General features: G+C 41.9%; 1 protein-coding gene across 7 annotated transcripts in view; it reads right to left on the reverse strand.

Moving 5' to 3' along the window:
* Positions 1–230: 230 nt before the first annotated feature.
* The window catches only part of TEAD1 (TEA domain transcription factor 1), a 305,630-nt gene continuing 289,939 nt past the window's right edge, over positions 231–15,921 (reverse strand). For all 7 annotated transcript variants that reach the window (XM_043969521.1, XM_043969524.1, XM_043969523.1 and 4 more), the window contains 3 exons: positions 12,433–12,573; positions 6,390–6,542; positions 231–2,083 (listed from right to left, as the gene is read on the reverse strand). In XM_043969521.1, the coding sequence (XP_043825456.1) occupies positions 1,970–2,083; positions 6,390–6,542; positions 12,433–12,573 (408 nt within the window). In that variant the 3' untranslated portion in view covers positions 231–1,969. The remainder of the gene's footprint in view (positions 2,084–6,389; positions 6,543–12,432; positions 12,574–15,921) is intronic.

Genomic DNA, 15,921 nt, shown 5'->3' on the forward strand with positions numbered 1-15,921 from the left:
AAGCAAAAGCAAAAGCAAAAGCAAAAGCAAAAGCAAAAGCAAAAGCAAAAGGGAAGGGTGGTTAACAAATGGAGTGATGCCACCTGCTGGAGAGTTACTGTAGGAAAGCTCCGCCATGAGAAGGCGTCTGAGGGCAAGCCATGTGATTTGGAAGGTCAGTTCCTTGGCGTCAGGAAGTGACGTTTGCTCGTGGGTACTGTCTATCAAAGCTACCAGCCAATTAGCTTGGATCTGTGTGTTCGTGTGGATGGGATGTTCCCAGTTCCACAGGAGGCTTGTGGGATGAAGAAGGGGTGGTTCTTGCTCTTTCGTCAGGACTCTCATGGAGAGTGGAGCTAAAATGCAGGTTCCCTGGGATAGATAGATGTAAGCATCTAGGCCTTTCTCTCTCTCTTTACCAAATTCTTATTCTCCTTAATAAATGTTTAAAAGTCTAAACTCTTGCTAAAGCTTATAATTTATTGGCAACCACTCATTAGATATTTTAGACAGTATAGCTAGATAGCAACTTTACAGAAAGAAGGAAGGAAGGAAGGGAGCCCCATGCTCTGTAATATGGATTTTTTAATAACCAGAGTAGAAAGAACCCAAGTGAGGTTATCACTTTCCCTACTAACTCTAATTGCTGCTGAATGTATTTGAGTATTTGAAGGAGGGAAAGTCTTCTACAAGAAAAGAGCCTCCAGATGAGCTTGTTTCAAAAGAATGAGCAAGGGCATATGCACCAGGGTTAGTCACAAGCAGCACATCCAAACCTTAAGGGGGTGAGTCAGTACACAGAATCAAAGGGCTTCAAGAGATGATCAGAAAATGCATCTTGTTTGTGTCCACACAGGGACCACCTTAGATTTTCAAGTGAATGTGGGTCGGTTAGAAGAGCCCAGTTGGGCCTGTGATGTTCTGGGTGGCAGCAATACTAAAGCAGATGAGCCTTTTGGAGTTTGGTCTATGAAATCTTCTTCCCACCACAACCCTCTCTCTACTTTGCAGCTAACAGTGCAGTATTCATGCCAATTTTTTAAAAACTCATTTTGTTACTAATAATTTCAGTGTTTCAAATTCTTCGACTCAAATTAATAGAAAATTTAGTTGTCCATATAAAATATAACTGCACACATGACTACAATGTAAGTTTAAAATTTCAGTATTTACCTACTTATTGCAAAACAAGCCATCTTTTTCATTAAATAATCAAATCTTCATATTAGTACAATACAATTTTATATTTTTAAATACACTCTATATGTTATGTATAAGGGATGACATTTCCTTTCTTTGCAATACCTGTTCAGATGTTTAATGGATTAGAGAATTAGTTTTAAATGGTGAGGAAAAAAAATACAATTTTGCCTCATTAGGGTCTTCCTACCAAGCATTTCTTAAGGCTACGTTGTAACATTTGGTTTCAAAAAGGAAAAAAAAAAAGGTTTTGTTTAAAAAATAATTTAGTGAATTACATTCGTTTCACCCTAATTAGTTACAAAGATAATTCTAAAGTTTTTTCACTTTGTGTACTCATTTACATTTACACTTAAAGTTTCACTTTAATTTTACTTGCATCTTAAAACAAGTACTTTATGCTGGAGAAAAAAACTAAATACATTTGTATAAATGCTGTAAATTTCCCATGGCAAATGCTTCTGTCTTACATTTTCTACCACAATTAAAAACAGGCCTCCCCAGACAGAGACCTCAGCTTTGTAAGTGTCATCTTTCCCAAAGAACTGTGGGTTACAAATCTGAAGAACACATCATTTTAGAAAGAATTTTTGTTTTTTACAACTGTACCAGAATTTCACAGCTACAATGATATATGAACACATGAAAAAAATGACTCTGACAGGATTTAGAAAACCGTGGGGGCCGCCTGGGGCCGGGGGCCCGGCCCCTTAGTACGGAGGTTTATAGTCTGTAGTTTCATGATGACGTGTGTGTGTATGTGTGTATATGTATATATAAATAACCGTGCTCAGTCCTTTACAAGCCTGTAAATATGATGCTGTGCTCCGTGTTCACTATTTGAAACTTCAAATACGCAGGCCATGCAGAGCAGGGTTTCTTGTGTATCCCTGTTTGTTACCACCTGTAAGAGACAGAGATCACACATGGAGTAAGCTGGGCTTGCGACAGGTGCCTCCTTACAGTCTGAATTCATTCACCCAATGCTATGACAACCATCATTCATTTAAAGACAAATATTTATCAGCTCTGGCCAATGGCCACATAACCTGCTCTCAAAGAAGGGTTTAGCTGGAACCTTGGTCAAAGAGATGGTTCAGTTAAACTACCTGAACCATCCAAAGGATTCTGTCCTGACAGAAGCCCACCTGCAATGCTGGGGTCCTGGCAGACTCCAATGACATGATTACAGGAAGCAGGCACACAGAATTTCAGAAATGGAAGGGACCCCTGAGTCCATCTTACCCAACCCAGACTTAGATAAGAAGAACTCCCCTCTAAATCAAGGGTTCTTTCACCTTTGGTGTGATGTGGCTCCACCCTTTGGCAGTCTAGTGAAGCCTATGGGCCCCTTCTCACAATCCTGTTGGGTTTTTTTTACTTTTAATTAATTTTGCAGGGCAATGGGGGTTAAGTGACTTGCCCAGGGTCACACAGCTAGTGAGTGTCAAGTGTCTGAGTCCGGATTTGAGCTCAGGTACTCCTGAATCCAGGGCCAGTGCTTTATCCACTGTGCCACCTAGCTGCCCCACAATCCTGTTTTTAAATGCTTAAAATAAAACACACAGGCTTACAAAGCAACCAATTATACCAAAAATGCTATCAAAATATTATTACGAAGTTTGTGGACCCCAGACTGAGAAATACTGCTCTGCAGTAGCCCAGACAAGTGGCCATCCAGTGAAGAGGTACCCACTATATCATACCTCCTGAAGCAGTCCACTCCCCTCTGGGTCAGCTCTAATCATGAGATGTTGTTTTTTACATCAAGTCTAAATGTGACTCTTTATAACTTCTACCTAGTTCTGACCTGGGTCAAATCCAATCCCTCTTATTCTTAGAGAGAGCTTTCAATTCCCCTTTAAACCTTTTCTTCTTCAGGCCAAACAACAGCAGTTGTTTCAATCAAGCTACATATATAGTTTAAATTCAATATGTCCAAAATCTAGCACAATCCTGCTGGTCCCTTGATTTTACAACCTAGGAGTCATCTGGACTCTTCACTGTTTCTCACCCCCATGTCCAAATTGTTGTGACGAACTCTTGATGTCAACATCTTTGCGACTTCTCTCAGATACACCCCTTCTCTCATCTGACTCTGCCACCCTGCTGGTGTAGGCCCTCATCACCTCATGCCCAGATTATCGCAATAGATGCTGATGGGTCGCCAATCCATCTTCAATTCAGCTACCAATGTGATCTGTCTAAAGTGCGGGTGTGATCATGTCATCCCCCTACTCAATAAACTCCAGTAGCTTCCTATCATCTCCAGGATCAAATAGAAAGTCCTCTGCTCCATGTTTCAAGTCCTTTTTAATCTGGCACCTTCCGACCTTTCTGTCTTCTTACGCCTCCCTCCCCGACACATCCTCTCGTGTCCAGGGACACTGGCCTCTCGGCTGTTCAGGAAAAAGGCATTTCATCTCGCAGCTCTTGACTGTCTTCTCTGGCTATTTCCCACGCCTGGATCCTCATCAGTACCTACTGGCTTCCTTTAAGTCCCAACTAAAATCCCATCTTCTAGAGGAAGCCTTCCCCAACCCCTCTTCATTCCAGTGTGTTCCCTCTGTTAATTCTGTCCTATTTATCCTGTATTTGATTTAATTCATATATCTTTGTTTGCATGTTTTCTAACCCATTAAATTATCAGTGAGCTTTTGTTTTGTTTTGTGGGGCAAATGAGGATTAAGTGACTTGCCCAGGGTCACACAGCTCATAAGTGCCAAGTGTTTGAGGCCAGATTTGAACTCAGGTCCTCCTGAATCCAGGGCCAGTGCTTTATCTACTGTGCCACCTAGCTGCCCCCTAACCCATTAAATTATAAGCTCTTTGAGGGCAGGGACTGTCTGCCTCTTTTTTGTATCCCTAGCACATAGTAGACACTTAATAAATGTTTGTTGATTGATATGTCACAATCTGTAGTGTGGGGACACTTTCCTCCTTCTCTTTTCCTTCTCTCTTCTTCCTCTTCTCCTCCTTTTTCTTTTAATTCATTATTATGGACATGTAGCTCCTCTATGCTTTGGTCAATGGCATCATGGGTTACAGTGGCCAAAGCATGTCGCCCAGTGACCAATGGCCTTTATTTTGTTTTGTTTTGTTTTGCGGGGCAATTGGGGTTAAGTGACTTGCCCAGGGTCACACAGCTACTACGTGTTAAGTGTTTGACGCCAGATTTGAACTCAAGTCCTCCTGAATCCAGGGCTGGTGCTTTATCTACTGTACCACCTAGCTGCCCCACCAATGGCCTTTTGAGGAGCTTCCCAGCTCTCAGCAGGGCTGCTCCTGGACTGAACGATTTGAACTTGGATTTGAAGACTTTACTGCCAGAACTGCCAGAGCATGGGCTTTGTTAGCACAGCTTCTGAGCCCCCGGGTCACCTTCATGTCAACGTCAAGAAGCACCAGAAGACTCCAGGGGAAGATGATCTCATTACATTTAAGAAATGGCTGGGATGAGCAATGCAGCATGTTGGAGGATTGTGTGTGGTCCTGCTTCTTTTGATAGTTACTACAAGGGGAAAAATTCCCCTCATTGTATTTCATAATTACATTTTCATTTCAGAGCATGCAGCGCTATGATCTAGCATCACAAAGAAGAGGATGATCTATCTTGCTTATGGAGCGGAGAGGCTAGCTGGTCACTGACCTGTCCCTTCCTATACTCAACAACTCCTCTCTTCCTTCCCCTTCTCCCTATCCCTATCTATCTCTCCTTTTCTGTTTCTCCCTTCTTTCTCCATCCCTCTTTTTCTCCCCCTTCCTCTCTCTCTCTCTTTCTCTCATGTCTCTCTCTCCTCTCTCTCTGTTTGTCTCATTTCTCTCTCTCCTCTCTCTCTGTTTCTCTCATTTCTCTCTCTCCTCTCTCTCTGTTTCTCTCATTTCTCTCTCTCTCTCGGCCTCAGTTGCTCTCAGTAGGAGCCTAAATGTAGGCTGTGCCTTCAAGTTTCAATCCTCCACATCCTCCTGCTCTCATCAGGCATCCCCCTAACAAAAAAAAAAAAGTCCAGAGATATTGGGGTCCAATGCTTTTGCATGTAAAGACTTCTGTCACTGCAGGTACACGGTGTGCTTAGACATTCATTTCCAGCATATTCTCCCATGGGGCGGAATTGAGCTTTACTCTTTTCTGGTAACCGATGAGAAATGGAATTCTTGAGCTCCATTTTCATTCATGTCTTTAAATAAAGTGCCACCATCAGTGGTGACTCCAAACTGGGATTTACAATATGTGAAGGTTTCTGCAGTTACTGGAACTCCCCAAGACCTGCTGTCTGGTTGGCTCTGGGGACATATTTGGGGACAATATTCTATCTGCAAAGAGAATTAAGCCCCTTACATGGAAGTCACACATGGAGGAATATGCCCTATTGAAAAACTCAGAGACAGATATTGGAGCATCTGCTAACTTCTCATTTGTAGGATCATGTATTTGACCTCTGAAGTCCCTTCCAGCTCTAAACAGTCCAATCCTCCCATTTTAAAGATGGGCAAACTAAGACTCACAAAACTTAAGTGATCTGATCAAAATCACACAGGTAGTAGGGGCAGCTAGGTAGCACAGTGGATAGAGCACCGGCCCTGGATTCAGGAGGACCTGAGTTCAAATCTGGCCTCAGACATTTAACACTTACTAGCTGTGTGACCCTGGGCAAGTCACTTAACCCCAATTGCCCCGCAAAAAAAAAAAAAAAATCACACAGGTAGTAAGTGACAGATCCAAGATTTGACCTCAGGTCACGACTCCAAATCCAGCATTCCTTCCCTGTACCATGCTATCTGTTCCTTCTCCTCATTAACTATAATACTCAGTGGGGCACTGGGTGAAGTGCTGGACTTGTAGCTGGAGTTCAGATCCTGTCTCTCATGTGACCCTGGGCAAATCACGTAACCTCTCTCAGCTTCAGTTTCTTCCTCTGCAAAGTGGGAATAATAAATGTGGTAAAGATCAAATGGGGAAATTTAGGTAAATTTATGGGGAATAATTTAGGTAAATATTCCAAACGTTAAATCGCTATATAAATGAGAGTTGTTTTGTTGTTTTATGGCTTATAAGGTGCTTTCCTCACAACTCAGGCAGCATGCATCCTTTCCAGCTCCCCCACCCCTCCATTTAATAGACCATACTTTGGCCTCTCTTTTCAAATCAAGGGGCTGAAAGAGAATGAGAAAAATTATCCTGTATTGCTGGAAATAAATTAAACCCTTACCAACAAAATTGTAAAGTTTTCCAACACACTGTTCATCATATACTTCTCTGGTAAATGCTTGAGCTTGTGGATGAAGTTGATCATATATTCACACATCGGAGAGCGGTTTATTCTATACACAAATCGGCCATTCTCAAACCTCGCGTATTCCGTCTGAGGAGGGGGAAAATAAAAGATGAACATTGCTGCAAATTTAAAAAGACATCCAATTGCTGACTTCCGTCCAATGAATTTTTGTTCTGCCCCATAGGGGAAAAAAGAGTGTGTGTGTGTGTGTGTGTGTGTGTGTGCGCACACGCGTGTGCGTTCACTCATGCATATGTGTGTGCGTGCATGCATTTGGGAGGGTCCAAGGTGAATTCCATTATCATACAGCTCTTGCTCCATTAACTAGATAACCAATTATTCCCCCTCAAACCTAACCCAAAATGAGCCAAGAAGGGTCCCCAGCAGTATCTGGAGGGGGAAACAGTTCAGAGCAAGTTTCAAAACAGGTTTTCCTCTTGATACTTGTCAAGAGCAGCTACTGGGCCCTAGCTAGCCTGGGGCCAGAGTCACATGGGACACTAGTCACCCAAAGCAGTGAGGATGGGACAGAAATGTATCTGAAATGCCAACCTTCTAGTTAAATACACACATGCACGAATTCATGATCCCACCCCTTTCTTCCCCTACCACTGCAGCCATCTCTCTGTTGAGACCCAATGATGAGATGAGCTATTCCAGAGGTGAGGGGCTCCAGAGGCAGAAGTCTGGGGGGATTCTTTGCAGATCTACAACTAAGCATGCCACCACTGTCTTAAATGCTGTTTGGAACATTCATTAGCTAAAAGGAATCTGCTGATGGGTAAATCACTGGACCTGTATTCCTTTGTCGTTGATACCTGTATGATACATTCTATACTATTCTGACTCTGGCTATTCTCCATCACCTTCCTCACCTCTGCCTCCTGGCTCACCTGGCTTGCTTCAAGTCTCAGCTCAAATACCATTTTTGGCAATAAGTCTTTCATGGCTTCCTTTAATGCTAGTTCTTTCCTTCTGAGATTATCTCTAATTAATCCTGTATAAAAGCATGTTTGAATAGTTTCTTGCATGTTGTCTCTCCAATTAGACCGTGAGGAAAGGGGGCTTCATTTGCCTTTATGTGTGCTTATCGGGCTGGTAGGTGGTGCAGTAGATAGAGTGCTGGACTTGGAATCAGGAAGACTCATCTCCCTGAGTTTAAATCTGGCCTCGCACCTTTAGTAACTGTGTGACCCTGAGCACGTCATTCGACCCTCTTTGTCTCAGTTTCCTTATATGTAAAATGAGCTGGAGAAAGAAATAGCAAGAAAACCTCAAATGGGGTCATGAAGAGTCAGCACCTCTGATTCTCTCTCTGTATGTGTGTGTGTGTGTGTATATATATGTATGTATGTATAATGTATATATGTGTGTGTATACTATTTATCTAACATATATATGTTATATGTATATATATGTATATGTGTGGTTTTTCATGCTTACATACATTACCTTCAGTCCTCATAACAACTTTGTGTGGTATCTGATGTACCTCAAATATACACACACGTCAATACAAATGCACCCATATACACATGGATGCATGCACACACACACACACACACACACACATATATATATATACATACAAATAAGAAGATCAAATCAGTCAATACTTAAAGAAATCAATTCAGACTATTCATTGAAAGGACAAATACTGAAGCTTACATAATGAGAAGACAGGACTCACTGGAAAAGACCCTGATGTTGGGAAAGATTGAAGGCAAAAGAAGAAGTGGGTGACAGAGGATGGGATGGATAGATAATGGAGGCTACAAACATGAACTTGGACAGACTTTGGGAGATAATGGAGGACAGAGGAGCCTGGCGTCGTGCTATGGCCCAAGGGGTCATGAAGAGTTGGAATGACTCAATGACTGAACATCAACAAATTACAATAGCCATCATACACACACATACACACACACACGCACACACACACATATATATTTTTACATATTTATATTATATATATGTATATATAAATGTCACTTATTATTATAAACCCCCAAACAAGGGGATCAGGAGCTTTCAACAGAGCTATGGACAGTTCTCTGATAATGTCCAGAGTTCCCCTTTACCTACAAAATATAGGCCACCAAAATGAGGTTCTTCTATACTTCCAGCCCTTTCCAATATGAAACTGCTATTACACCCAAATTGAAATTCAACCAATATCCTGTGATTTCTTGCTTTTGTATTTTTGCTGTCTTCCTGAAATGGCCTGCCCTACCACCATTTGTGCCAGTTGAGCCTAGCTCAAATTTGACCTTTTCTAAGAAGTCTTCTCTGATCTTCCCAGGTATAAATCATGTCTCCCTCCCTAAACCACTGCAGCATTTAGGTTGTACCTTTTCCCTAGCACTTGTCACTCGCTACCTTATATTCAAGTTATTTTTGATAATAGCAGATACTCCGCTGAGCTGGCTGGGTACTGTTTTGTTTTTCTTTTTTTTTAAAAAATATCTTTTGACTCTGGGATGGACTGGTACATGGGCATTTATATTGATGGCAGATGCAGTTTTGAGCAGCATCTCCCAGAGGGCCTAGCGTAAGAAACTCCAGAGTGACTATTCAATAAATGACTACTTAGCAAGAATTCAGTGACCAGAAAATTCCCAATTTAACTAAGAGACTATCAAAGAATGTTACAGATGTTACAGTTGAAAGAGACCCAGAGACATCATCTAGTCTAAAACTTTCATTTTCAAGCTGGAGAAATGGGCCTTACGAGTTAGTTAAATGTGATACAGCAGCCAAAAGAGTTAATATTATTTTAGGCTGAATTTGAAATAGGTAAAGTATCCAGAATGAGGGAAATGACATTTCTGCTCTACTCCACTCTGGTCAGCCACACCTTGAGTCCTGAGTGTCATATTTTAGGAAGGACAGAGCCAAATTGAAATAAATCTAGCAGGGGTCAACTAGGATGGGGAAAGGGATGGAGAAGATTTGGAAAGAGGCTAAAGCTTAGCCTAGACAAGAGAAGTTTTTGGAGGTGGTCTCCTCTTCACTAGAGATCTTTATTTAAAAGAAAGAGACAGCCCTGAATTCAGGAGGACCTGAGTTCAAATCCAGCCTCAGCCGCTTGACACTTACTAGCTGTGTGACCTTGGGCGAGTCACTTAAGCCTCATTGTCCCTCCAAAAAGAAAAAAGAGACATCAGGGATGGAGGTTGAAAAAGAGGCTTCTTTGTCACACGCAGGTGGAACTAGACTGAGCTCCAGCTCTGACAATCTGAAGCAGCTTGGCTATGGGTAGACAACAAGTCATTAGCAACCAGGAGGGGAACTGGAATCTGGCTTTAGTGGACTGGCTGGATGGTTGAGAGGTCTTCATTTAAGAAATGTGCAAATGATGGGTGCTGACAAAAATCTGCCTAGCCTAGGGTCTGTTTGCTCAGGTGTGTTTGCCCAGCAGGGGAAGAGAGATAGTATGTTGGTCTTGGGGGGTGGGGTGGGGGGGTGGCGCGCAGGGCACACACTTCTCTATTTACATAGGGGCTGGGTAGACTAGCTATACCCTATACCACTGGTATAGGGAACTCCCTGTACCAAAGAAGTACATCTGCTCTACAATTTACAGTATCGAAAGTGGGGGCAATGAGCGATTAGGCAACTTGCCTAGGGGTACACAGCTTGTAAGTGTGGATCCCCAGGTCTTTCTGACTCTCTCAAGGGTGGCAATGTCTCCACTATACCACATGGCCTCAATTTTAAGTAGTTTTCCCTAACTAATCAAGCTCAAAACCCAGGGGTCACTCTTTGACTCTCTTCCATTTCCTTTATCCTTATGTCCAGCCATCAAGTATCCTTCCTTCTGCATGTCCCTCCATCCCTTCTTCTCCTTTATATTCTAGTCATGCTTCTAGGCACCCAAACTCTAAATGACTTGCATTACTTCCTGGCCTCTTCCCAACCTCTCCCTGGTCCAAACCACCCCACGTGCTCTCATGACTGATCTTTCTTGGGAGGGGAATTTTTTTTTTTTTGGTGGGGCAATGGGGGTTAAGTGACTTGCCCAAGGTCATACAGCTAGTAAATGTCAAGTGTCTGAGGCCAGATTTGAACTGAGGTACTCCTGAATCCAGGGCCGGATGACTGATCTTTCTTAAAGCTATTTTTTTTTTCATCTTGTCACTTCTCTGGTTCTCAACCAGTACCTAACCATATCAATGCTGAACTCTCCACTGAGGCATTTCAATTCTTCAACCATATGGACCCATTTCAGCTCTCTACCTTCTCCCGTACTACTTATTCAGCACAGATTCTGGCCTTGGGTCAGGCCAGTCTCTATTTTTGCTCATTGATGCCTCCACTGAGAGGCAGCATGAGATTATGGTTAGGTGGTTAGCTTTGCAGTCAGAAAAGCCCAACCTTAGCGTCCTCCCTCTGACACGTACTAATGCTGTGCACATGGGTAATAAATAGCAAAGCTTCTTAGTACTCCAGTCTGTATTTGAGGAGAGGAAGTTTCTACATTCGAAGTTCTCTACACCTAGAAAATCACAGTCTCCCTCTTCCCCAACACTTCTACTACCTAAATGCCCTTCCTCCTTCTCTCCACTTATGTAAGGACTGGCTAGCCTTCTAAGGCCTTGGCCACATTGGCCACCATGTTCCTCCCTTCTTGTTACCACCCCCTTCCCCAGATGTTTTCTTTTGTAGCTGTTATAGAATATCTACTCTATAACATAGAATTGAACACTTAATAGCGGACTGCTTTGTATCATTCTTGGTTTCATCTCCATTTATCTCCCCATTGAGATTCATTAAATTTCTTGGGTATCTTCCATGGAGCCCAGCAAAGGCTAGGCACATATGAGCACAGTCCATACCTGCCAATAGACCAACACAGGGTAAATATTAACAGCTAGGGTGGAGGATAGAGAGCCAGACCTAGAATCAGGAAGAGCTGAGTTGAATTATGGCTTCAGACATTGACCAATCAATTGTGTGTCCCCTGGGTGAGTCACTTAACCTCTGTCTGCCTCAGTTTTCTCATTTGTAAAACAGCAATAATAAGAGCCCTTTATCACCTGGGGTTGTGAGGATCAAATGAGATAATCTACAAGAAACATATTGCAAACATTAAAAGCCTATACAAACGCTAGCTATTATTATCATTGTAACTATAAACGGAATGTGGTTTAATGGAATCCCTATACAAAGATCAGTGACTCATCCTATAAAGAGAAATCCAATGGATCTTGGTCGTAGATGATGAAACCCACATACATGCTCTCCATAAAGAAGTGGGAAACTACAGATGCTAAACATCTGTTTCCTGTTGATAGATCTGCTGGTTTTCATGAAATGCTTTTCTTCATGATAATGGATGATTTTTATGGTGGGGAGGGGGAGGAAGAGTGGGAAATGATTGCAATGAGATTGCAAATGAGAAAAAAATGCAATGGTTTGGTCACTAGGGATGTGAACCTCAAAACAAGAGGCTGACACTGACAGGCCTCTGATCCCAGTGAAAGAATGAAATCTATTTTTCTTCATTATAAGTCATTTTGGAAAATCAGATGTCATTGTGGAAGCAAAAGTCAAAGGGAATGTTTCAGCAAATGGCTCATTAAGAGCTGAATTATCATCTTTCAATGGCTTTTCTAAAGCCACAAGTAGCAGAAGAAGCCTTGGGCTTCCCCCTCCTGTCTGGAGTCTTGGATAAGCTAAACAATATTCTGCGGGTCAGTTTCCACTTTACCAGCTGTAGGGCACAGGTGCTTCAGGTCAGGGCACCTTAGTAAACTGGGACTTCCAGGTGAAACTCAACACCACATCTGATTCTCCTAGCTGCTTTAGAAAGTATTCTTTTTAAAAACAATGAACAGATGACAGTAGGGAAGGAAGAGGAGACAAAACAAAAAAAGCAAACAAGCAATCTTCTGCCTTACACACTGCCATTCCTTTATCCAGAACCACAAAGAGGAAATGAGGCTTTGAACCCAAATGAAATGAACCATCTTACCTCTACCTTCTCCACTACTTGCTTCCCAAATGAACAGACTTTGGTAGAACAGGTGATGGTCATGTTCTCTGAACTCTCGTACTGACTGGTTACCCCATAGAAAGCCCCTGCGTCATCTTGAATGTTGCAGTTTAAATCCGCCTGTGGGAAAAGGTCATAGAGGTTGGGAATTAATGTGTCATCTGGCAACATCAATGTGACAAGTAGTGATGAACTTAGCCTCTTGAATAGGGGGGTGTGGGATGGAGAGGAGATTGGGACCAAAATGGAGAATGGATGAAAAGCCAGACCCATTCAGAAACATTTGCAACAGCCTGAGGATCTTTTTTCTTTTTATTAAAGACAGCATCTGGCCAGATTTTCTTGAAATAACAAATAGCATATACCTCTTTGGTTGGGTTATTTGTGTGTGTGTGTGTGTGTGTGTGTGTGTGTGTGTGTGTGTGTTTTAATTCATTCTGAAAAGCTTTAAAGCAGAGTGTGTGAATGAATTCCCAAAAGACCTAGACTAATTCACTAGTTGGAGAAATGCTTAAGGAAATAGAGCATAATCTGCAGTCCAAGAATGGAGTTGAGACAACAGTATGATGGGAGAAGATGGTACCTAGACCAGCCACGCCCAAAGACTTCCACACACACACACAGATGCCTGCAGAGAAGGAAAACAGAAATGGAGGTTTTGTCCACAATTCTCTTCTCTCCTTGCTACAATTCTCTTTCCATGAGCTTCTGTGGTTTCCACTATGAGCTCTATGCAGATGACTCCTAGAACAACTCATCTCTCATGAGCTCTGTCCCCTCATCTCTAACTGCCTGCTGGACAATTCCAACGGAAAATCCCACAGGCGCTTCAAACTCAATGTCCAAAACAGAACTCAGTCATTTAGCCCCGAATCCATCCTTCCTACTAGTTCCCCAGCTTCTCTTGAGGGCACGACCAAAATTACAGACCCCCACACTCTGCAACTTGAGTTATGCTCAGTGCTTTGCTTACTCGACTCCCCCTAATCCAATTGCTTGTCAGATCATATCAATTCTAATTTCCCAATACCTCTTGTATTCAGAACTCCTTATCTCCCTCTTTCCAGAACTATTACCAGTAACCACCTACCTGATCTCCCTGAATCTAGTCTTTCCCTTCTCCAATCCATCCTCCCCATTCACCAAAGGTACACCTCCAAAGCACACAAGTGTGACAAGGCATTGCTCTGCTCAAAAGGCATCAGTGACGCATTATTACCTCTGGACTCAAACTTGTCAGCTCAGTATTTAAAATGCTTCACAACCTGTCATCACCCTATTCTTCCTGACTTTTTATACATTACTCCCTTCAGGCATTCTATGGATCAGCCATATTGACTCTTCTGCCCCTTTTTTCCCCTATTTCTTATATAATACATATTTCATCTGACATTTACGCCTTTTCACAGACTGTCTCCCAAGCCTTCAATGTATCCCCTTCCTCTGACCTCCATTTCTAAAAATCCCTAGCTTCCCATAAATCTCAGTTAGGAGACCCCTCCTACATGAGGTGGATCTCATGTTTATCTTCCTCATCTCTGTAGCCACTGATACTTCTCTTTGGATGGCATTGTATCATTTTGCATATATAATTTATACACACACACACACACACACACAATGTGTCCCCCCCATAGAACAAAAGCCACTTAAAGGCAGAGGCTGTAAAACTGTGTCTTTGTATTTTCAGTGCCCAGCACAGAACACCTAGTAGGAGCTCATAACCACAGCAGCTGCTGCTGCTGTTTATTCTAGGGTTTAAGGCTAGCTAAGCACTTTTCACAGATGACTTCCCTTGGTCCTCAGTGCCACCAGGTGGGTCCTATCCATTATCCTCATGCTACAAATGAGAGGCACAGGCACAGAGAGGTGAAGAATCTTCTTGCTCAAGGTCACACGCCTATGCCCTTGGATTAGTCAGGTTCAACTCCCACAAGACAAGGGATTCCATTTGAACTCAAGAACTTCAATAGTTCTGGATTCATTGACTTTCATTTACATTATGCCTGAAGCAGAATGATAAGGTCACCATCAAGAGCAGATGTTTCTGTTGCCCAGGAAGTTTCTTGAAGGATTTCATATGGGTCAGCTGCTTTGATTTTCACAATAACCCAGTGTAGTCAATATGATGGGAATTGTTTACAGGTGAGGAAAAAGAGACTCAAGAAGACAATAAATTATGTGGCCAGTCACAGAACTAGAATCTGAGGCATTATCCAAACCCAGGTGTTCCCAGTATTAAGTCTGGCAAGCTAATACACCACATTGACAGATATTCTTTGATCCTCAATTAGTCCTGTGATAGGAAATGCAATACACAACCATGACAACAATGATGATGATGAACTAGAATTTTTATGGCACTTTGATGTTTGCAAAATGCTTTATAAACATCGTCATACTATTATTATTCCCATTTTAAAGCTGAGGAAACTGAGGCAGATCTCTAAATTAAGTGACTTGCCCAGGTTGACACATCTAGTAAGAGTCTAAAGCCAGATTTAAACTTATGTCTTCTTGAATTGGGATTCATATGGTAGTATATATGTATGTATATATGGTATAGTATATTAATATAGTACGGAGCCTATACTAAGAGTATAACTTATTTGATTTGATTGGAACAGAACATAGTAGGAACTATCAAACTTCAACAATAATGGTGAACAACATTCTTTTGGTCCAGACATTTAAAGACCCTTCAATCCAGTCAGCTGTCTTGTTATTCACTCTCTATTTCATTCATAAGCACTATAGGGAGATGTCACCAAATGGCTTACTCAAATCCAGACATGCTACACATCTACAGAATTCCCTTGACCTAGAATCCTAGTGGTGGCTCCCAAAGGATGTGCCAAAAACCAATTTGGAAACTCACACTTGCAATATCATGTGCATGCTTAAGTCTCCCCACTCTCCTACCTGTGCCATAAGGAAACAAAATAATAATCAGAGGATACCTCTGGTATAAGGTAATGATCACCTTTGTTTTTAGTGAACACATTGGTTACTGTTCTTTTAATAGGTGCATAATTCAAGACATTTTCAGATAACGCTGTTGTGTTTACCTTTACCAATTAAATGTATTTAGAAAATCATGTACTTATGATATGCTGTGTCTAACAAGCCATGTACAGCCACCATATCTGTAAAGCCACTATGTGCAATGTGAGGTCATAGAATGTTGGAATTAGATTAAGGAAGGCTTGGGTTTGAATCTCCTCAGATTCTTAACTACTTGTGACCCTGGGTTCATCACTTGATGCCACCCCGGCCCCCCAGCTTCAATCTGCTACTCTAAAAAACACTGGGCATAATTACACCTACCTCATGGGGTTATAGGGAGAATAGATGAAATAATGTATGTAAAGCACTTTGCCAATCTGAAAACATTACATAAATGTGAGCAATAATCAAAAGATATCTTTATGGTTTCATGTTAGCTTTTATAACTAGTTACGTAAGAAT

This window comes from Dromiciops gliroides, chromosome 6, assembly GCF_019393635.1.
Source record: "Dromiciops gliroides isolate mDroGli1 chromosome 6, mDroGli1.pri, whole genome shotgun sequence".
NCBI lineage: Eukaryota > Metazoa > Chordata > Mammalia > Microbiotheria > Microbiotheriidae > Dromiciops > Dromiciops gliroides.